General features: G+C 46.0%; 1 protein-coding gene across 2 annotated transcripts in view; it reads left to right on the top strand.

Annotated features, from left to right (window-relative positions):
• The window catches only part of LOC142898466 (mannosyl-oligosaccharide 1,2-alpha-mannosidase IA), a 139,465-nt gene that overhangs the window by 85,384 nt on the left and 30,599 nt on the right, over nt 1-23,482 (top strand). For both annotated transcript variants that reach the window (XM_076041407.1, XM_076041406.1), the window contains exon 4: nt 7,867-7,947. In XM_076041407.1, the coding sequence (XP_075897522.1) occupies nt 7,867-7,947 (81 nt within the window). The remainder of the gene's footprint in view (nt 1-7,866; nt 7,948-23,482) is intronic.

The following is a 23,482-nucleotide window of genomic DNA, read 5'->3' on the forward strand; positions in this document are numbered from 1 at the left end:
TCCGCATCTCGAGTGAGGCTTAAGTGGGTGTGAAGTCTCGCGGGTGTCATCGGGAGGGACTTTAAAAAAAAATGGAGCCACCGCACGTTTTAGGATCTCGGCGCTGTTGGAGAGCGCTGATTTTGGGCCGCACCTCACCACACGGACATGGAGAAGGCAACTGATGGAATGCGGAACGTGTTTGCGGAACACAATTATTTTTCGTCCAAGGTTGGACTTGCAAATCCTGACAATGACTTGAGAACATGAGCAGCATTTTAATACCAGCTGATCACCATTTTTATTTGGCAATTGCGTCTTTATAGCTGGAAATATACGATACGCTGGGATACGTTACGTTACGATACAAAACGATGTGATACGTTATGTTACATTATGTTACGTTACGATACGATACGATACGATACGAAACAATACAATACAATACTCATTTGTGTAAGTGCAAGTGAAGATACAATCAGAAATCTTCTTTGGTAACAACATTATGGCTGAATTTGAGAGAACTAACACTCAAAGTGCCAAAAAGTTAGAATTCAGCTCTCGATGTCTGAGTTTAGGTTTTGCTATAAATATGATCACACACTGTCCCTGTAGCAAAGCTGCGGTGGCTAAAGATAAAACTTCAGCAGCGTCTACTTTATCTTCCAGCACAGTCCCGCAATAAAAACAAAACAAAACAAAGCCTTTTTTTTTTTTTTAACCACCCTTGTTTCTCTGCATGAATATCAGAACGTCAGCATTAACCGGGGGGGGGGGTCTTAATTTCACTTCATTAAAACAAACTTTGAGGGAAGATAAAGTGTTTAGCCTGTAAAGTAGCTCGAGTGTATTTAGCTGAGCGCTGATTTTAATCCAGATGTAATTGACTTCCTGCTAGAATGAGCGCCGGGATGCTCCCAGAGGGGGCAAACATGGAGCTCGCGACAGCCTGTATAATGTCGTGTCATCAGCAATAAATCGCCTTCGCCGAGTTCAGGGAATTCTGAGTCCCTCAAGGAGAAAAAGATCCTGTCATATCATCTATCTATCTATCTATCTATCTATCTATCTATCTATCTATCTATCTATCTATCTATTCTCAGTTAATTGATCACTAGATAGTTGTTTGTCTCTCTGTGTGGCCTTCAGCAGCCCCACCGTGAGTGCAGGATAAACAGTATAAACAGTGGTAAAAAAACACATCCACAGATGGATGGTTCTGGTTTATAACCTGGTGCTTTTTAAGCCGTGGCAAAGCGTTCCATTCAGCGTGCGGACATCCCCGTCGATGGCTGGGATCCTCTGGGTTTCTAACGATCCCTTTCTCAAAGCCTCATTTAATGAGGCGTTTGCTGAATAAATCAACACGGCTGCGTTTGTTTATTTGTTTTTGTTTTTTCTTGAAAGATGAGATAAAACAAAAAGTGCTTCATAAACAATGCAGACTCGGGGCAAGGTTGTTGTTTACCTCCACCCGTGCTTCGTCTCCATTCTTTCATGGATAAACAGTAAGAGTGGTGAGCGGGAGGCTCTCGGGCCGTACGCAATAGAAAGTGTCACTGCGGGCCCCCGGGGGGGGTGTGGGGGGGGCAGGCTGAGCTGGGCGAGGGCGCTTTGCGCAGGCGGCTCATCATTACCACTGTTTACCTGCACAATTTGATGTTGCCCATGAACCCCGGCGCCCTTTTTGGTCGACTCTCGCTGACGCCGACGTGACAGTCCCGCCACAATGAGGTCTTAATTAGCTCGCCACCGAGCTCCATGCCAAGCAAACGTCATTAAAATGCGAGTGGCTCCGAATGTTAAGAGTTTATAAAAAAAAAATAAAAAATCCACGATATCCTTCAGTGGCCTTGACACCAAGGGGTTTTGATGAGCGCTGCGGAAGCGTAGCAGAGGAGCCGCCGCTATTGTGGAGCGTGATAATAGTGTTTTAAATTGACAGGTTTTTAGAAGGGAGCTGAAAAGGAGCCATTACCTGATTCAGCGGTTGCCATGGCAACACTTGAGTTGCTTTTTTGTAGAAATATTTCTGCAGTTTGGCCATGTTTTACTCCTTTAAGCACATTTTTTTTGCTCCAATTGTATTTAAAGCTTTAGATTGTCGCTCCTTTTTTTTCAACTAACCTGCCAGATTCCTCGTCCATATTGAGATGGAGACAATTATTGGTCCCATTGGTCCCCGCCCACTCTGAGGAGCGCCGTCTGTCCAGGCAACAGGTCCAGAATTTTTATCTGTGCTTTGTGGCTGATGGGAACTGAGTGGACAATAAGCCGGTGACACATGGCGCTGGCTGTGGGCACTGGAGCACCTGGAGGAGAATCACATGCCATCCATCCCCATCCAGCAAAACCTCAGCACTGCCACCCCACAGAAAGGCAGCAGCAAGAATGGTCCGATTAATACAAAAAGAAAAAAAAGAAAGATAAATAGCGGCATCGTGAATTTCTGAATTAAAACAGCATTTAATGATGACAAAATACAACCAGAAGCAGGCACTAATTCAGGTTAAACTTCTGAATTTGGAAGCAAGTGGGGATAAAATCAAAGTGATACAGATTACTTCATTTGGCAATTGGAAATGCCCAATCAAGAGAAGCTAAACATCTTTTTGTGTTTTAATAGAGTATTAGTAGTATCGTAAAGAGTATCGCCGAGTATTGAAAAGTAGTATCGGTATCGGTAAAAACATTGAAATCTGAACTCACTCAATTTAATTAGTGGGTTTGGATGATTCCGCTTTTCCTTATGCACAAAATGCAAATTGCAGCGTCGCGTATAAAGTTACAGCTGACTAATGGGAACACTGTGGCCATAAATATGTAATGGAAATAATAATTACCCCCAAACGCATTCATTTTACAAAGAGAATAAAGCGGCAACTTCATTTAGTCACCACAGGGTTGAGAAAAGGATGAGGTGTCAGATCATCCAAACAAGTGAAACGCACGACTTCATAATTAAAACATTGATTAGGCGTGTAAGTGTTTGAAAACTATTTACATGTATACATGAAGTCATTAGTTGAGTTCTCCTAAGATTTCCAGCAAAGTTTAAGCGAAAAAAATTGATGTCAAATTAATATAAATTTGCGTGACGTGACGGTGCCGCCTGGCTACCAGAAGAATCAGAGATAAACAGAAGTGGAGGAAGGATCTCAGGAATTGCTGTCACCTGGCCAAGCTGGAAGTGCTGTTCAAGCTCAGCTGCTGGAACGCTGCTCTTGGACCAGGACAGATTAAGTCACGTTAATCTGATTGTTCGCTTGTCGTTAGATGTTTGCAATGTCGCAATGTTTTTTCTGCAAACCTGTTCCCCGTCCAACATTTTGCATGCTAGCATATTGCACATTGCGACGCTTGCATATAAAAGACAAAAACAAACCCTCCGAGCTGACTTTTTTTTTCAGTTCTTTTCTGAATTATCTCTAAACGTTTTATTGCAATCTTCTTGAGGGGACGCTGCATTCGTCTTCCTGTGCCGGCTTCGTTCTTCACCTTGTGTACGGTATGGTGGCGAGCAGCCTCAGAGACAGAGGTGAAGAAAGACTCTCGGGTGTCACGGAGACGCTGGCGATTCTGCACCGTCAGTAAAAGGGAAGACGGATTGTGGCGGCTTGAATAATATTGTCAGTGCCGGCCAAAAAAAAAACAAGGAGAAGAAGTAAAATCTGCCCCCTGGGAGACACAAACATCATCAGTGAGGGACTCGGCAGGGAGCTGCTGAATGCGGATGCGAGCCGAAGCAGACAGAGCTCTGAAATCAGAACTCCGGGCAGAATTTTTCTCGGAATACGAGGGCGTGATTGGAAGAAGATGAAGGGCCGTCGGGCCGACTTGTACCAGCGATCCGACTTCAGTCTTCTTCCACGCCGGCAAAAAATGTGATTAATTATTCAATGGGTCGATTTTTTAAGATTTATTTTATATATTAAAAAAAAGATATTTTGTGGAGACTCGTGGCGAGCCGCTACATCCCACCGTTTGTTTTGATGATGTCTGAGAAAAAAACTGCTGGTAAATTAGTGGATTCTCAAAAGGCGATCTGAGGAGTGGGATTGAAATTGGGCCTGACGAGACTCCGGCCGTTTAGTTGAGGGTTTATCTCATGGACTCTGCGCTTCGGACCAGTTTAGCCTCAACCGTCTGGAGGGAAAGACTCGCACAGCCAGTTCACGGTGGACGAAACGCAGAAAAATGATCTTGAGTTTGATGTCTGTTAAAAACAATCTGAATGCTGTTACCCACAACTTCCTTACAATTTGCACAGTTGCATTTCTGCACAATAGAGTATCGTGTTTGTTGCAACATGGTTTTAAAACTTCCATCAGAGTCACTTCATTATTTGCAAGTTCTCCTTTTCTCACATTCTTCTTTTCACTTTCTTCTCTCTGTTTGCCAGAGGTCCGCCGTCCACTCAGCTTCAGTGTGAAATGGTTAACAAAAGAAAAAGGAGGCCTGTGGATGCTGATTAACAACACAATTGCTGCTCAGTTCTTTATGGAAAAAAAAAAAGAAAAGAGAAAGATTCCAAATTGTTTCTTCGGCTTTATGTGCAGAAAGTAAACGCAAGAGTGTGAAAGTTAGCAGCCTCGGCTTTGTGCGAGCAGTGTGCCGGACTGACTGAGATGAGATTCAGGATGTAATTGCTCTCTTTCATGATTTCAACTGAGTTAATTAGCGACTGAAATCACAGCCAGCAAGTATAAGTAAAAAAATAAAAATAAATAAATAACAGCTTTGGAAGGAAAATGCACTCGTCTGGCTAATTTTAATCCCTGGCTGGTCGCGTAATAACATTTTTTTTCTTTTAAGATTATCATTTTTTTGCTGTCACTTCAGTCCAATTTGGCTTAGAAATCTTGGATCCTGTCGGTTAGAATCAAAAGATTACCGGCGCGCACATCCAAGTGCTGATGAGCCGCCGTGGCTGAACTGTGAGAGTCGGCTCGCTAGCAGAGTCTCCCGAGTCCGGGCGGCGAGGAGGAGGAGGAGGCCTTGATTAGCGCTAGATCGCTAAATTAGCTTCAGAGCAGGCCAATGGTTGCACGTGGAGCAGTGCAGCAGGTCTGCCAATCAGGCTCACGTCCTCGTCAGGCAGGAGCCCAAACAGGGGACACGGCGCCTCCGCTGGCAAAGCAGAACGTTAAAAACGTGGCAACGACAAGACAACACAAAGGCAGCGAGCTGGAGTTTGACACTCGTAAGGTTTTGTTTTGGTTGCTTTGTTTTGTTTCTCCTTTGTTTGCTCCTGCACGCGAGTTAAATAGTAAACATCATGCAGACTGAGTTGAGAAGTGCAAATCCTGACTTTTGCCCCTTGTTTGAAACGCGTGTGGAAATGTTAAAGGACGTATACGCAATATTCTGGTTTTCTACCAGTTTTCTTTCCTCCGGGATGAGTCTCGGATCATTTTAAGATTCATCGCTGCAGTCTAGCGTCACTCTAGAACAAAAAGCCATCCGCAGCTCTAGATGGAGCGTGACAGTGTATCGCTCTGTGAGACGCTACAGACAGGAATCACCAGGAGGAAAATAAAACCGAAGGATCCAAGATGACTTTTCCCCATGATTGCCTTCATTATGCTTCACGTCGGCTCCATTTTCTTCAAGATGACAAAAAAAAGGAAAACAGCCACGTGTGCTTTTTGCCTTAAATGCTATAAAAGGAAAACGTTGACAGCTTTATCCCTAAAGCTGAACCAAATTGAAAAACCTCTGATCTCGTCAGACAAAAAGGCTGTTGTTGTTTCCTTTTTTTTTTTTTTTTTCCCAACCGCCAGCTTTATTGACTCTTCATTTTTCCAAAGTTATGAGGAGAAACTGAATTAGAGCAGCAAAACACAGCAACAGACAGATTTTGTCAGTCCGGCTCCTCTGCGCGGCTACTAAACAAGCTAATCTGCGCTAATGAAGTTGTTTTTATTCATGTGCAGACGTCCTCAGCGTGTGGACGTCTCACTCGTCAGACGTGATGATTGAATCACTTCTTATCAGCTTTCACTTGTGCAGTTATTCTGCGTTTTGTTTTTAGTTTTTGTTTTTTGCTTTGGGGTTCGCTGTTTGAGTCGTTTCAATGGAGGCGGGTGGTTGCTGCAGCCTCACTTTATCAGTGTGTGCGTGCGTGCCTGTGTGTGTGTGTGTTTCTCAAAACAGCATCAGATTCTCGCACAGCGTCCAACAACAAAAAGCCCTGCGGCTCCGTTTCACATTGAAACGGACGTTGCTTTTGAAATTCAAATGGTGACTGATGGGGATCTGATGGAGAAGCTGGTTCAGGGATTTTTACGAGGCCTCTTTCCCAGGATGCTCGCTGGGTCTGAGAGCCAGAAGCTTCATCGGCGTCACCTGTCCGCCCACCTGTGTCTGTCAGCGCCACCGTCGGGGGGGGGGGGGATAACCAGACGCTTCTTTTCCTGCTGGCTCTTCATCGCTGCTCCAGAGTGCTGAGCTGCGCCGTCCTGCCAGAATCACTCGCACTGCGTCCATGGAGAAAATGCCATCGGGTGCACAGATGAAACCTACTGTTTTTTTTGTTTTGTTTTTTTTTTTCTTCTTCTTTGTTGCAGAAGACTTGCAGCACAGAATTACATAACAATGTCCTACTGGGAAGACCTCCAGCACAGCAGGGCAGGGACGACGGCTGTTCTGAGCAATAATGTAACCCGAACCTTCACCTACCCGACCCAAACCCGCAATACTTCACCTTAACCCGAGAAAATGAAAGTGAGAATCAGCGATGTGGAACTATGCACATACAGAGTAGCACTTTTTTGATAGGTCAGCCAAGAAAGCCAAGTTAAGAGTGAGGGCTCGTCTTGATGAGCGGATCTCCGGCTGCCCCTGCCGACCACGGCGCCGATGCTAGAACTGACTCTGGAGCTTTCATGCAGATGATTTGTCCAAAGACGTCAGCGACGTCTGGAGTGTCGCTTCTCATAATCCCTGTCTGTCCTCAATTAAAAGGCTCCCCCGGACGGGAGAAGGCGACTTTGTCGCGTCTTGAAATGCGCCGCTGTCTCGCCCGCGCAGCGTCCGGAGGAAAGGGAAAAACAAAAGAAGCCCAAAACCCGTTGATGCGGATCCAGAACACGAATCCCGCTTTCTGAAAATTGGTCATAATGGAGTTCTGCTGCGTCCTCTTCATCCTGCATCGTGTAATTAGGGCTCTCCTGTTAATCCTGATCGTCAGCATTGGATAAGCCTTTATAAATACAGTTGCTGGAAATTAAAGCGTCGGGAGATTAAAAATCCCGTGCTCCAGTCACATTCCCTGCCTAAAAATACACAAGGGTTCTTTCGGTTCTTTCCTAAATCTGTCTGAGGGGATTTTTGACTGACAGATTTGTGAAATGAATCAAATGAATAAGTGGAATATAACATGAGTAGTCTTTGGAAAGTGTCATAGAATTCATCAAAAAAAATTTAAAAAATTTAAATCAGCCGTTAATAATTATAGACTTTATTTTTGAGTTGTTAGCCTCATTTCTCATCAAACTACACTGCTTGGTCGATTAGAAGAAAAAAACAAAACAAACAAGAATAATACTGCTGCTTTTTTTTTGCCAGGTTTTAAAATTGTTGCAATATTTCCATTATCATCATATATTCTGCATGCATTGATATGTACTTACAGTTTTGTGGCCTCATGTCCACTCTAGTGACTCACTCTGAGCCACTAGGGGGCAGTAGGGAATATTTAGCCTTTAACCCCGGAACAGTGTTGTCAGCAGCGTGTCATGATTAACGCCCTCTGTCTGTCTGTTCTCCTTCAAACACACCTCAGCACCACTTTACCGCCGTCTCCGGCCTCAGTTGACACTCAACCATCTAAACTCTCTCTCTCTCTCACTCTCTCTCACTCTGTGTCTCTTTGTCTCTTGGCAGAACGGCGAGGCGTCGCTCTTTGAGGTGAACATCCGTTACGTCGGCGGGCTGCTGTCGGCCTACTACCTGACAGGAGAGCAGGTAAGATAAATAGACGTCGCTTCTCCTGCCGCTTCCTTTATCCGCAATCAGCCCCGCGGTTCAAGTGATGAGCTGCGAGTGGCGGCTGCTTTTACTTTGAGCGTTCGCGCCTTTTGTGGTTGTGTGTGTGTGTGTGTGTGTGTGTTACAAACCCCATGCTTGCTGCTTCTGCTTTATGTCTTCTTGGGTTGTTTTATTCACAGCAGGACGGCTGAATAATGGATGTCAAATGTACATTTTTCTTTTTTTCACTCTCTCGAGTGGCTGCACAGCGTCACATTTATCACTACATCACCTGAAAAAAGTAAACATCTCCCTCTTTGTGAAGTAATATCTATTTCTAACAAAAAGGAGAGGGAACACATACGTCTGTTTCTTAATTTGTCGAGATAATTTTAATAATTTTCAGTAATTAAAACAACTCAGTCGTAACCTGCAGGCTGAGATCGAGTCGCCATTTGATTCTGTGTTCAGTTTAGTAGAACAGACGCAATCCCGGAGCACGCGAGCAGCACTGGGGGGCGCTGTGAGGGAGATCGACTTGCAGGCAGAGCCGCATGAAAACGTCGACCCCGGCGGCGCGGGACTGAAATATGGCTTTGCCAGAGCAGAATTTATTGTCTAATCCATTATTCCACATTTGCCTCCCATTAATGCTGCGCCAGAAAGAGGGAGAGAAAAAAAAATCCATTTCATCCAGCTGCCCGCTGACTTTAATGCCTCACCATTAGACATCTGAGAACAAAAGACAATTAGAAAGAGAGAGGGGGAAAAAAGACAACTAAAGAAGAAGCAGGTTCACAGCGGCTTGGAGAGATTGTGGTGCAGATGAGTTGATGTCCAGTTGGTTATGAAGTCAAGTGTTCCAGTTCTTGTAATGAGGGATTTCACATGCACATTCATTTGGTATTTTTTATCATGGAGAACATGGCAGAGCAGTGTAGGCCTGAGGACTGTCTGAGCGTCGCTGTGAGACCGGCTGGTTCTGGGTTTGATTCTCATCCCACAGCCTCAACGAGGCAGAAAAACCAAACCAGTGCCCCGCTGTTTGACTCAGGAAGATGTTTTTTTTTTTATGTATAAACCAGTGCTGAATGAATTATTCAAGTCAGTTATATGTGATTTTCTGCAGAAAGGAATCGAAGAAGAATTTTGTTGGGTTTTTTTGTTGGTTTTTTTGCATGTTCTTGCAAACAGGAGATACTTTCTGTATTTTTGTTTGGAAAAAACGGTTGTGCTGCTGCGTTGTGTCTGGATTTGATTCTTGCTGCTTGCTTGAAGTCTCTGTTGTAGTGATTACCACCGGGTAGTGGGGAGGGCGGATGCTCCTGAGCTGTGTTTGGCTGTGAAACATGTTAGTGAGTCGCCACCTGAACTGTCAAGTGAAATTTCAGAGCATTGAAAAAACGTATTTGTTGCTCATAATGAGCTGCCTGTAGACTGACTCGTCTGGTTTTTGTTTTTTTGTTTTTTTTTGTTTTACCTCGTCTTCTCATTTTAATTGCTCCATTTAAAATCAGCCACAGCGTCCTGACAAGCTTTTCACTTGCAACGTTTGCTTGAAAGAGACCCAATCAGTCCTGCGAGATGGAGCGCCGCCGTCCTCCTCGCTGACGGACATATCAATACTCCTCACTCTGTTGCGGTTATCCATCACGCCGCTCAGGTCGCTGTGCGCTTTTTCTGAAGGGTTCCCGAGGAGGAAGATTTATGTCCAACCTGGTGGTCTCCCTCTGCCCTCTGCCGTTTTTTTTTTCCTCCACGCCACCCCATTAGGACCCTTTTCGTTCTCTCCTCTGCTTCCTCATCCGAGGGTGGAAACAGACAAATCCAAGGTCTACCGCCGCCGCACAGACTTAAATCACCTGAGACACGGCGAGCCGAGAGCTATTAGCTCACCGTGAGAGCGCTTTGACCAGAGGAGGCGCCGAGGCAGCTGGCGCTGCTGTAAGCGATTGCTCTGCAGAGCCGGCTAACGGCTAACAGCTCCTCACGGGACGCCGTTTACCAGAGGGCGGTGCCTTAGCAGGACGGCAGTCAACAACTGGACATTAATAACCTGCTGCCGGCATGTGGGCCCCGTGTGAGGCATCTGGTTGTTGTAGGAGGTCTTCATGGACCCAGTCTGAGATGTCTTGTTCCAACTGGGTGTGATGGTTGACATGGCAGCAAACATGGCCATTAAGCCTTTTTTTCTGTAGAAAATCTCATGAAACAGCAAAATGTGTTTTTTTAAAAAAAAAACTTGTGCTGCTCTCAGACTCCACACGAATATAAAAAAAAAACCCTTGAGGTTCTAATTTTGCAAGTTTATCGACAACTTTTATTGAACACAATTAAGTTTATCTTCTCCCAGATTGTAATCGCTCATTAAGGCCAACTCTGCTCTTTGCTGTCCTTCGCCTCCTCCTCCTCCTCCTCCTCCTCCTCCTCCACCACCCCGTTCTCCCCTTGCTGCTGTTTAATCCCAGACAATCAGATAAAAGTAGAAAAAAAACGAAACAAAAACAAAATAACTTGCTGCTCTGAAAGCAATAAATCCTTTCTCAAACTTTCCAGGCAGCAGCACACTTTTAAAATGAATGAAATACAATATTAAGGAGCTGTAGTATGAGCACCACAGGTTCATCATCCAGGTTCCTCTCCTTTTAGATTGAAAGGAACTTTAAAAATGTTTTACCAGCTGAACTGAACTGGGTAGCTCCCTTTGGCGTGTGTTGTTCTAAGCTAGCTTGTCAGCTAACTTGGCCTAGCTTGTGCTAAAATGCTTGCGGGGTGCACAACCAGTGAAAAGGACCTGGCCTCGTGAATTCCTGTTGTCTGTTCCCATTGCGCTGGTAACTCTTTATGAAATCCATCAAGATTTTTCTATCAAAGCAGGCTCAGCTAGCAGTCAACACATAGCGAAGGCGGTGCAAAGGTGCTTCTTAAGTTGCTAGAAATATCTAATAAAAAATGTCTCAAAAAGTTAGATTTCTGCTACGTAATGAAGCAGTCCTTGCTTTTAATTGCATGTATCTCCACTCATATCTGTTTGCTAGCACTTGCGCTGCATTAGCATTTGCATTGACGCGCCAGCCCGTGAGTCTCTGCTGTCCCTGCAGTCTCAGCGTGACCTCCTCCGCGTCAGGAGCCTGTATGTTTTGCGTGTTGATCTCATTTCCCTCCACGGTGTCTTTTCATTATACCGTGTACGAGGAGAGAGGAGGACTTGGGTGAGGTGAGAGGGGTTGAATTCAATCAGCTCTGTGTGAAAATTGCCCACGGACGGACCGTCGGAGCCGCAGATGGAGGCGGAACAGCAGACGAAAGAAGAAAGACATCTGCTCATGTGCTCATCAGCCGGAGGGATGGGAAGGGGGTTGGGGGTGGGGGGGGGGCGGGGGGGGCGGGGTTAGGAGAGGCGAAGGTAGAGGGAAAGAAATTGCTCATACGCTGATGATCAAAGTGCACAAGGAGGGCAGAGCGGCGTCGACCGAGGGAAGTTCAAGGAACAATCATACTTTTTTTTCTTTGCTTGTGTGTTGCTTTATTTACAATCTGTAATCAGAAAATCCATATTTGTTGTTGTTGATGTTTTTTGAGAAGGTTTCACTGAGGAGGATCGAGAGGCTCAAAGAATCACAGAGCAGAAAAACAGTTTGAAACCGGGCAACCAAAACAAAACAGCAACACGATGTTAACCTGGTAGAGGGTGCAGGGTTGTGTTGTTTTCTTTCACTTTTTTTTCAGCGGCTGCTCTGTCTGTACTGTCTGTTTACTTTGACACTGATTGGTTATGAGCCATTTGTGTGGTCAGAAGCACACACACACACACACACACACACTTACATACACAACAAGCAGGTGTTGGCCCCAACCCTCTGAGTGGTTTTGTCGGGCAGGTGGACGGTTTCTCGGCATCAGTCTGAGCAGGTGACTTGTTTTTGGAAGTCATTCTTTTTGCAGAAGGCTGTAAACAGAAGGCTAAATGTGATGTTTTCAAGATTCTCAGTGGTAGTTAAAAATAAGTAAGATAATAACTGATCCTGAATTTGGGTTACAATATGGGACCTTCCAATCAAATTTCACTTGAAATTTCATGTTATTTGTCTTTCTGTCCCGCACCCTGAGACTCTACAGCTGGAGGCCCCTTCCGAAACAACAACAGGATGAATATATCAGCGTTATATTTACACATTTGAGTGGCTTGAGATTTATCCGAGTTCACTGGAAAAACGTGTTTGCGCGAACACAATGTAGGCCGTGACAAGGCTGTGGAAGAAAATCCACACTGTGTGTTGTTTGTTTGCGTGTCAACTTCCTTTGTCTGTGTTGCTGCACGAGCAAAAAAGCTGCTGTTTTTTTTTTTTTATAATTCAGCTACTCTATAGTCTAAAGAACAATGTGGCTGCAGAGGAAATTGTTTTTTTCTAACAAAAAAAAAAAAATTCCAATTATTTTGGACTCTCTGAAGAAAATTGTTCTTCTCCCGGGTGCGACCGAGTGTTTCTGCCCGTGAAAGATGCACGGAGTCGAAGAAAGGCAGCACAGATGGAGGGAGGCAAATGAGTGAGCATGCGGACGAGAATGAAAGAAAAGAAGAAAAAAAACAAGAGAGAAGAGAACCGCCAGTGCGATTGTTGCTCAGTGAACCTTTTGTGCGCTGCCAAATCTAACAAATGAAGGTCAGAGAATTGAAGCGATCAGTTGGTTTTCAAGCCTCACGGGTTGGAACACAACTTGAAGTTTAGCGGCGTCTGGTTTTTTAAGAACTTTAGCTGGAAACCAGAGTTTGTCGACTTTGTTCAGTCTCATTTTAAAGCCGGTTTTCAATCATCTAAACCAGGAAATGATGGCTGCTTTTTGATGATGTCATCATGCTTGGCCTTCTCCTGCTGAGGCAGATGACGCCTTCGCCCCCTGCTGCTAATTTGTGCGAACTTACGCCTCGTCTTTGCACTACAGTAGAGGTTGGAAACAAACATTTCATAGCGAATTGCTAAAGATTTGCTATTCAAAAAAAATTTGTGATGCGTTTTGATGGAAAGCCATTTGGTTTTGTGTGTGGGTGGATGGACTGCAGACTATAAACTCTCCCAGGCAACGGCGTCTTCACTCTCGCCCTGTTTTCCCGCTCGTCGTTAATTCACATCATTGGCGGCCGTGTTGGTTTACAGACGGCGGCGCCGCCTCGCCACGGGAGCCGGCGCTTGTTTCCGAGGCTGATTGACCTTTACTCGCCTGTCAGAAGTGGCCGAACTGGGATTCAGAAGGCGGCTAATGAGCAGAACGTATTCAGGGTCCATCACGGCGAGGAATATCAACACCGTCCGCAGCCTCCCGTCAGACCAGAGAGTTTCTGGCTGCTGACACAGAACTTCACTTTTGATGAGGATCAAACTGTGGGTTTATCTTATAATGCAGGCAAATGGATTTATGATAGATAGATAGATAGATAGATAGATAGATAGATAGATAGATAGATCAGAATACTTACTCTAAAAGCTAACTTATTTTGTGTTGTTGATTAGTGGTGGTGATAAAATATGTTCATATGTATGTGTGCAATGGATTATTAGGTGTATATGAAGACCACTTGATTTTGCATAATATTATATTTTCTCAAATAATGTGTGTGTGTGTGTGTGTGTGTGTGTGTGTGTGTGTGTGTGTGTGTGTGTGTGTGTGTGTGTGTGTGTATTTGCACTGTTTGTGTTGCAGTGAGCAAATGACAACCTCCATTGAAGTGAGTCTGTTTGTGCGCCGACTCCTGTGTTGCCGCGTCTGACAGACGTTGCTGGTGAAGTTGTGTTTTGTTTAAGTGTGTGTGTGTGTGTGTGTGTGTGTGTGTGTTTAACCTCTGCTGAAGTGCCCTTCATATAGCTCGGGATTGTGTTTCCCGGCAGGACGACGAGCGTCCTCAACTCGGGCAGCAGCAGCAGCAGCAGCAGCAGCAGCAGCAGAGTAAGACCAACCCGCTGAGTCACGGCCTGCTGCGGCTCCGATACACTTTCTGGAGAAACGTTCCCCTCCGAACTTGACCTCCTTTCCTCCCTCGCCGCAGTTGCACTCTTCACCCCCGTGGTCACGGCGGCGGGGCTGCCAAATGTCAGCTGCCAGGCCAGATGCACCTGCGCGCGGCGGCTTTGCACAAATTTAATTTGATCCGCAGAAGAGCTCGAAACAATTCCGAGCTTTTCCTTCCTCCCTCCTGCGCTGGCCCAGTTTCCCCTCGACGGAAGGCGTCATCCCTCCGTCGGCGTCATTTTTATTTCTCATACATCAAGAACGCACGTGGCCTGGAAATACGAAGCCCATCTGTTTAATTTCTCTCCCTCTGAATCCCACCGTCCTCCCTGCTGAGTGTCAGTCTGCCGTGGAGATGAAAGTGAGGCAGGTGGCTCCACCGCTCACACTGCAGGCACTGACAGTATAGTGGGGGCCAAATGAATGGGACCTGGCCTCAGTTGTTCAGCGTGCATTGATTCTAATCAGCAGGGCTTCACTCTGCTGCTTCTTCCCTGCGCCACTGACAGCCAAGGTAACCTCAGCTTAGTGGCCAGGAAAATGGGAACATGACGGTGGAGCCGTGGAGCTGCTGCTGGAAGGTCTGGGATAATAGCTGGTGTGGCTTTCACAGTATTTTGATGATATTTTGACGTGTCTGCGCGGTGTTTGGTTCCAGTGGCGCATCAGACAGGCAGTTTGTGTCTGAAATATGTGATTTTCTCCACAAATAGACAAAGAGGGATCGTAGTTTGGTTGAAAACCGAGCCCAAGGGGCGGATTCCTGAAACAGTGGCGTGCCTGTGAATTTGCTTTGTGTGCTGTTACTATCGGCTTTCAATTTCAGATTTAGCTGCAGCTGCAGTTTACTGGCCGTTATAGTCCAAACTGGGTGGCATGTTTTGTCCACTAGAGAGCAGCCTAGAGGGTAGATACATGATGTACGAATCAAATCACATCGGCAAAAAAGCCGGACTACTTTAGCCACTGACAACTGCGTTTTTTTTTTAGTTTTTTTTTTTACAACTAATGGAAATTGTTCCAGCAATTATTCAAGACTAGCGCAACAGCCGCGTTAGCATCTAAACCCCGCTGGTTGCCACAGATGACGAAGCTCGTTTCGTCCTGATTTGATTCGCAACGCCATGAGTTGATACATCTCATTTAATAAAATGCAATGCATTTCAGAGAGCGAACTGAAAATGAGCATTTATCATTTTCATTCAGTGGATGTCAACTCATAATTGTGTGTGCAGAAAGACGACCGCTAATTACGGCGAGCATTGCCTGATTAAGGAATTGTCTGCTGGGGAAACTGGGGGGGAAAAAAACAACCAAACAAAAAAAAACACTGAAATCCCATTGACTGTAAGCCTGGTACTTCAAACTGTAATTCTGCCTTCACAATAGCTTTAGCACTGGAGTGGAGCGATAATAAATGTTTTTCGCTAATTGCAAATAAGGCACCAAATCATGCGCTGTGTGTGTGTGTGTGTGTGTGTGTGTGTGTGTGTGTGTGTGTGTGTTGCTTATCACTCCCCACCTGCTCAGTTTTATCTCCTCTTGCTGAATAGGCAAAAAGTGGCTCGAGAATCAGAAAAAAATGATTTCCTTCCCTTCAGATCAAACCGGATCACTGTAATCAGGCGGCAGCGCTGCTCAGACGCCACAGTCGGCTCACTGCACTAAAGACGGCGCACCGCGTTGGAAGCGCCTAATCCTGTTTGTGCGGAGTTTATAATAACTTTTTCACCGTTGTTCCCGTTCGCGCACCTTTCAGTTTTTTTATTTTTTTATTTTTTATTTTTTTTCCTCTATTGTGGAATTAAGAGGCGGCGGAGTAAGAACAACATTTCATAACTAGGAACTGCAGCGTTATGGCTTGTTCGGATGTTATAAGCATCCAGGCGTGCGGCTTATTTAATATATCTCTGGGCTTGTGCACAGTGTAATATTAGCAACTCATTCGCTAGGAAGGGAAAAAAAGGGTCTTTCACTCTACAAGAAGATAGCGCCTTGTTTTTTTTCCCTCTTCCAGAGCCGCTGCCGAGCTAATCGCCTGCCGTCTTGTAAGCCTGATTGTGTTACCACAAGATTAAAAACACAAAGTGTGTCCCTTTGCATGGTGGGATACACAGAGGCTTGTGTGGTGATTCTTCTTAGTCGTGATGGCCAACGACTTCATCGGTCCATTAGTTGTCATCCTGCAAAAAAAAAAAGAACAAGAACAAGCCTTTCAATATACAGTAAGTCTTTTTATAGCTGTGTGTAGCATCTCGGCAGGAGTAATTGGACTCAGCCAGGAAGAACTTAGAACTGGCAAGGTTCCAAATGAGCCCAAACTGTAATAGAAGTGCTTTAACCACTCCTTAAAGGGCGAGCATGCACCAAATTGAAATTTCAAGTGAGTTTGAGCCTCTCGTTAGTAGAGGCTCCAGCATGCAAACATTCTATTTTGCAAGTCGGGGGGGTGGAGGAGGGCTTGCAGCTCCCATAACTGTTCCAATGCAACATTGCTCGAAAATCTGCATTGAAAGGCTTTATGGAAATTCAACTAATGAGCCAGACTATTGGCGCGGCTGCCTAACTCAAAATATTAACTGTCCGCTTCACATCATTAGAGATAGTTTGGCGCTCTCTGGATCTCAAAGGCTGAGACCAAAAGATTCATCAGAGCCAGACTGAACCGGGTCGTGCCATCAGACGTATTTTATGATGATTGCATGCAAGTCTTTTTTCTTTTTTTTTTAATATGAGTTCTGTCTTTTTTTATGCCGGCTGCAAATAGGCGAGTGTCTTTGAATCCCATTAGGGCCAATAAACTAGCAGCCACACACACACTCGCGCACACCCCTTCCAGGAAGGCATCGATTGCCAACGTCATCAAGATCGATACTGTTATGAGCCTGTTGACCTCGGAGATAAAGCTCTACAGTGGACAGGCAGGGGGCGTCGCCCTGTCAGGGGGCATTGCCCAGAAAACTGGACGCCTAGTCAGATTCTGCAGCCATAACAATCACTAAACAGAATCTTCGCAGCCAAGCGTCTCCTTCTTTGTCCATGTTAAACGCCGGCATTCTGTCCTGTGTTCAACCGCAGAGGTGAGGAAGGGAGAAAAAAAAGCTCTTTCGCTCGTCCGACTGCGGCCGGACGGCAGAGAGAGAGAGGAGAGGAGCTATAAATAAAGAGCTCATGGCTGCGTCATGGCTGCGACACATGGCTAACGACGTTAGGAACGGCCTTAATGATCCATCAGATTAGATTTGCTGGGCTCTCGCTGCCGCCTTAAAGGGACAGTTCGTCCAAAACGCGGCAAGCTTCCTCAAAATTAGCTCGGCGGAAACGCGGTGAGTCGAGTCGGTCGAGGTCGGTGAGCAACGTCAGATTTGACTGAGTGAAGATTTTAAACGTCTTGATTTGCCTCCTTCGTGTTTCGATCGTCAGACCCCGTGGGGCGTCGCCATTCATCTTTTATTCAAACCAGCCACCTTGAGAATCGCCCTGGGTCGCCTCACTGGCAATCAGTTACACAGCTACTACATTTTTTTCCCACTTTGCTGGTTTTACATCGTGGCGTGTCGCCGCCGCTGCGTGTGACGCCTGCCGCTCGCTGACAACACAATAAATCCCGAGCAAATGATATCAAAGCAGGAGCGCTCTGAATACGATACACACCCTGGAACACAAGGTCACAGGCAGCAAAACAAGGTCTGAGCCCGAGCGGCTGCGACTCTGCTGACAGCTGCGTTGATTTAAACTGATTTTTAATTCATTCATTTTTTTTTTTTCTGGTGTGCGAACGTCGACGTGAACTAAACTGAAGCGAACTTGTCGCCTCCCAAAGAATCCCAAAGTCTGTCCGGTCGAATTCCATTTCGGTTTGACGAGTGTCTCCGCCGAATGTAATTGAGTGAGCGTTTTTTTTTGGGGGGTTGCGCGGAGCCGCTGTGCGACGGGCATTAATTAGGCACATAAAAAGCAGCTCATTAATTGGGGAGGGAGGTGGAGGGGGGGGGGGGGGGGTGGAAGGGGGGCCGTTAGAAGACCCACTCGCAGTTAATCAGTTAGATGATAAACAATAACCAGAAAAGTGCAGCTGAGGGAACTCGGCTGGATTTTCCCCTGGAGGAACCTTCAGGCTGCCGCCGAACGCAGCGCGCAGGTGAATTACCGATGAGGAGAAACCAAAAGCAAACCTTCAGACGGCGGTTTCGCACATTTCAAGGCATCCACACATGAGACTAAAGCTTTTTTTTTTGCTTCGCCACCAAATCCCACAAAGGGCCGTCATTGACTTTTTCTGCCGTGTAGCGTGACTTTGCTATAATTATATGCAGCTAAAAGGCCCCTCTGGGCCTGATTGTATTGTCTGTTTTCAGAGAGGGAAACCCAAATCAGATTACTGTTTATTGATTTATGTTAAAACAGAAAATTGAAAAAAAAAATAGAGCTTTTTGTTAGTATGATCTAAAAAAAAAAAGTTTATATTGTGATTCTTGTACCTATTTAATATATGTGAAATGTTTGGTTTTTTTATAAATATTTTTTTTAAATTATTCTTTGCCATTTTCTGAGGTCATCAAGAGTCACTTTGACTTGAACCAAACCAACTGATCCAAAAAGTGAAGTTCCAAATCCAAATGGGTTGAATTGATTATTTTCCACATCTGTCATTTAAATGAAGTCCCACCTCCTACTTAATCATTTTCTTTTTCTTTACCTGCATCATGGAGCCACGAAAACTCAAAAAAAAAAAAAAAAAATTGTGAGCGTTTTGATTTATTGCACTCTGGCTATTGGCAGTGGTCATGATGACGCCCACCGATTCACTTGATTTGATTCCCGGCACAGTCCCGCGCTGCACTCTGCATCTTAAAGAGCGAGCGAGGTGATGGCGGGAATGGCGAGCGGGTGACTGATGGCCGGTCGCCCGTGTTGTCATGCCTCCTGTGTGACACGGCCGGCGATCAGCCGACATTAGCGCGCCGCTCCGTCATCGCCCTGCGTGGTCTGATTGAAGCCCGAGAGCCAGCGAGCCAGCAAGCGAGCGAACGGGTCGGCTCCGTAATGGATGCGAAGGGAAAGCGCAGAACCGCGGAGGCGGCAGGAACAAAAACAAAAACGAAACACAAACCAAACTCACAAATCACAAATCACTGCGAGTGGGTTGTTTTACCACGGGCGGCGCAGGAGGAATTCATTGGCCCCGTCAGTCACAGCCGACAGGCGTCCCACCAAGTCATGCAACGAATACAACATCTGCGTCTGGGTGATTATTTGCTCACAGGAAGGAGTCCTGCACATCCGGCTGATTCCCAGCATCGCGTTCACAGCAACTTCAGCTGCAGATGTTCTGCATCTCAGGCGTCAAGCTGGAGACCTCAATGCGGTGTGTTGTGCTGGTTCTACGTGTGAAGAAATTGGAATATCCATCCATCTTCTGTACCTGCTTCCTCCTGCACTCAGGGTAGCGGGCAACAAGTCGCCAGGAAAATGGAATGTGGTTTTCTAGAATAGAAAAATCATTGCTGCTTTTAGACGCACCGTGACAGTAAACTTCATCAGCTGCACATCAACAAGATTATATGATTCATAAAGTGATGAACACTAAATTCCAAGGGGTTTGTCAACTAATATTGCCGGCATTACAGCTGAAATGAGAAAGAAGTTGAAGCGGAATGAAAGAAAATTCTTGAAAGTTCCGGGAAACTCATATTTTTCGCTCCTACTTCCTTGAAAGCAGGGCAGAACAAGTTGTTTGTCTTGACTGTGAGTCTTGGAGCACGTGAGTGGGACCGTGCACGCTCGCAATAGAGTTGTTGTAGATATTATGAAGCATTTATTTAGCCATTTAATGACTTTGTTTTACTCACTTATGTCACCCTGTCGTAAATAAATAAAAGGGTGAAAGTGATTTCATACCTGAACACAAGTAAATAAATCACTGAGTCTTTTTTTTTTTTTTTTCCCTTTTCATCATCAATTAAAGTGCGACTCCTGGGCAAATCTGTTGCGTCTCTGTTAGTCTTCCGCTGACACCCATGCAAACATTTATCCTCTTCCCTTCTCATCTTCTTCACTTAGTCCTTTTATTTGTTGCCTCCTCTTCCCTTTGTTTATCTCTTGCCATCGCCGTGTTTCCCCTCCTCCCTCTTTATTTTCTTCACGTTGCAGGTGTCTCATTTGTCTCCCGAGAGTCATTAAATTAATCCGACTCCTCCCCGGGGAGCCTGGCAGTGTAACATGATTTCTCCAAGCGGGACTCGCGAGCTCCTTGCGCAGAAGAAGAGAACGTAGCTGGAGCAAAAAGCAGAGCGTATCACAGCAGATTTGAAAGCCTCGGCTGGTGGAGATCCAATGCATATTTAGCGAGAGCGCTGCTTCTGTATGCGTGACGTTCACCATCACGCCGGCGTTCTGCAGGTAGGGATGAATGCTGACTTGACCAAAAAAAAACAACAAAAAAACAGGCCCCCGTCGCTGGTGGAAAGTAAATCCATAACTCTTGGCTGCCGAGAGAGGCTTCGGATTACGGCGCATCCTGACAGGTGGGAGGTGAAATATTGTTTGACACGCTGGTTAATATGCGTGCAGGGCTGAATGCAGTTGCTGCTGAGTAGGACAGGAACGTGGACGGGGTTCCTTACCAGGGGGGTGAGGTTGTTGTTGTTCTTCTTCTACTCCTTCTTCGCTGCCATCAGCTGCAGGGATGTATTTTTTAGCAGCTGTGGGTGACAGCAGCCAGATGGCCGGTGCCACACGTAACAGTTACAAGTATGGTACAAATTAACATTTATCTCAGTGTGTGTGTGTGTGTGTCCGTGAGGGCTCAGGTTTAGATTTTTCTTTCTTCTAGAGCACAGGCGGGTTCCTCATTGACTCGTCATTTGATAATCCTCTCGACATTTTAGCAGGAGCGCACAAACCTGTGCTTTGTACCCGTTTGTGTATCCCCTCCTCTTCCTCCTACTTGTTTACATTGTTCCTCAAGTGTTTAGTGTCAACCTCCGACGCCGGATCCAGCCCACCGCGTCATTTCATCGCAGCCCGCGAGGGCGTTGAAAAGGTGCGCGATAGTCTTAAAATTGAAGTTGACGGCGTTTTACTGCACGTCGGGAGACCCGCTGCTTCTCGTTTTCCGTTCCTAAGTTGGGGAAAAGACGAAAATGTCACCGGCGGCCAGCTTGTCTTGAGCTTTCTTCCTCCAGTCTGAACTGGACCGGTTGATCACCGTCGTATAGCTGCACCTGTCTGAGAGTCGACGGCATGGTTTAAACACCGGCAGAGATGTTTTCTCAGACACAAACAGACTTTTCATGGCCGTGTATCCACCATTTGAGTCAACCTCTGCTTCCTACACACACACACACACACACACACACACACACACACACACACACACACACACACACACACAATGCAGCTGTCTGACAGCAGCCCTGCAGCTCTGTGTTGGCAGGTGTCAGTCACAAGGTCCCATTAAGGCAGGAAGGATGAGGCGGACACGAGGCGGCGGGCAGCAGTGTTTACCATGAGCTGCGGGTCAAGAGCCGCACGCTGACATTTTCAATCAGCGAAGCGCCGCAACCAGCCGACAACAACCGCCTTGTTCATCTCCGCTGCCAATCTCTGGATAATTTGTTTGCGCTGCTCAAAAAAAATAAAGACAATAATTATGAGTTTGGGTGAAAAAAACAACCCTTGTTTGTCTTAGATTGCAATTTTGGTTATTAGCAAAATATAAAAAGGCGTTTTTTTTTTTTTTTCTCCTTTGTCGTGAAAGCGGAGACTTCTGTTCAGCTGGTGTCTATGAAATGAGGCGCCGTGTGTTTTGATGTTGCCATATCACATGAAAGACTGGGATTGCGTCGGCTGAAAGTGTCCTGCTGGGTTGTTCCGGGTCGGACGACAGCCACTTCACGTTCCCGTCTCTCTCTCCCTCCTGCTTTCTAAGGACTTTATTTCAAAGGGCTTCAAAGACTTCAGGGAGGCGGCCACACGCGCTTCATCTCTGTTGCCTTCGAATGGGATCCGGGTTCCGGGTTTTTGATGTGGCTCTGCTGCTGTCGTTGTTGTTGTTGTTTGTGTGCGTTTTCTTTAACTCTCCTGTGTTGGAGTGGATTCATAAGACAACATGCCTTTCGATCTTGTGGCATGACCTGACTATGATATGTTTAGCATGACTGTACACTCTCGCTACGGGCAGAGAGGTTGGTGAATATTCTAGTTTACAAAGCAAAATGCTTTTTGTCGTCAATCAGTATTCAATCAGAAATTAGATCAACCAACAGTAGAGGGATCATTTTTACTTTCACTCACTGTCTTCTACTTTCACTCCACCTGCTGGAGGCCACTACGTGGCTCCGCCGCTTCATCACGTCTGAGCACAAAGCAAATCATTGGATTTGAGACAGTGACGATGAACAAATATTAAACATGGCTTTGCAATTACTTTCCTGCTTCAATCAATATTGGGGCCCCTTTGATTGGGAGGATTTGAAATCTTGTGACAAAAAAAGTGTTTGCAGAAGAAAGTGAACGTTCCTCACTCCTTCCATTCGGAGTTCAGGGGCAGATGATTGGGTTTGGATAGATTTGTATGTTTGTCTTGCGCCGTTGTGTGTTCACAACAGGGATGCAACTGGAGGAGTGTTGTCATAGTATAAAATCTATCCATTGATCCATCATTCATCCATCCATCCTACGTCCAGGGTCTTGAGGATGCTGGAGTCAATCCCAGCCCTCTCAGGCTAAAGGGAAGCCTACACCCTGAAGGCGGGGCTACACCCTGGACAAGTCGCCAGGTGGACAATCAACCATCCACACACACGCTATTTAGAGTTGCCAGCTATTGTGCATGGTGACGGTGGGAGGAAGCTGCAGCTGGAGGGGAACCAGGGTCCGAAGAAGCCAAGAAACAGTCTATCCAGCAGCAAAAACCACCTTAAAGTCACCCGGTTGTGGTGCAGCAGGGATGATTGTGTTGGACTTTTAGTCCTTTCACAACCTCCCGGGATGTGAGCGAAACTCCATCATGACCAGCAACGGTTTAAGCTTCGCATCAGAGACACAGAGATCATTTCACGAGTCCGTAACCGCACCAGAGGAGCAACAGGAAATACGCCGTCCGTTCCGCCCGGCTGCCGCCCACCATCATCCCCCACCTCCCCGCCTCCCCGCTACCCTTCGTTCGCCATGTCAATTCTCCACAACCAACTACTGCCTCCCCTTGTTTCAGCACCTACATCATCCCGAGCTCGTTTACCCCCAATTCCCCCGCCGTCCGTCGTGGGAAACTGTGTTTGGAGGCCCAGATTGGGCCGATTCCTCCAAGCATGACATTTCATTACAGCCAGAGATGGAGCACATGGTGACCCGCACTCAGCTAGCGGCTCCCATTTCGGGGGTCCTTTCACTTCCTGCGGGAACATTTTTTTTTTTGTTTTTTTTCCTCCCTCCAGCTGCAGAATGGCCACAGTCCTGATGACATCAATCTGTGCCACTCAGGGTTTTTTCCTCCCACTAATGTGCCGCCTCTGTCAGTTTA

Source organism: Nelusetta ayraudi, unplaced genomic scaffold, assembly GCF_046127955.1.
Source record: "Nelusetta ayraudi isolate G7.1 ecotype Tasmania unplaced genomic scaffold, CSIRO-AGI_Nayr_v1 ptg000066l, whole genome shotgun sequence".
NCBI classification, from domain to species: Eukaryota; Metazoa; Chordata; class Actinopteri; order Tetraodontiformes; family Monacanthidae; genus Nelusetta; species Nelusetta ayraudi.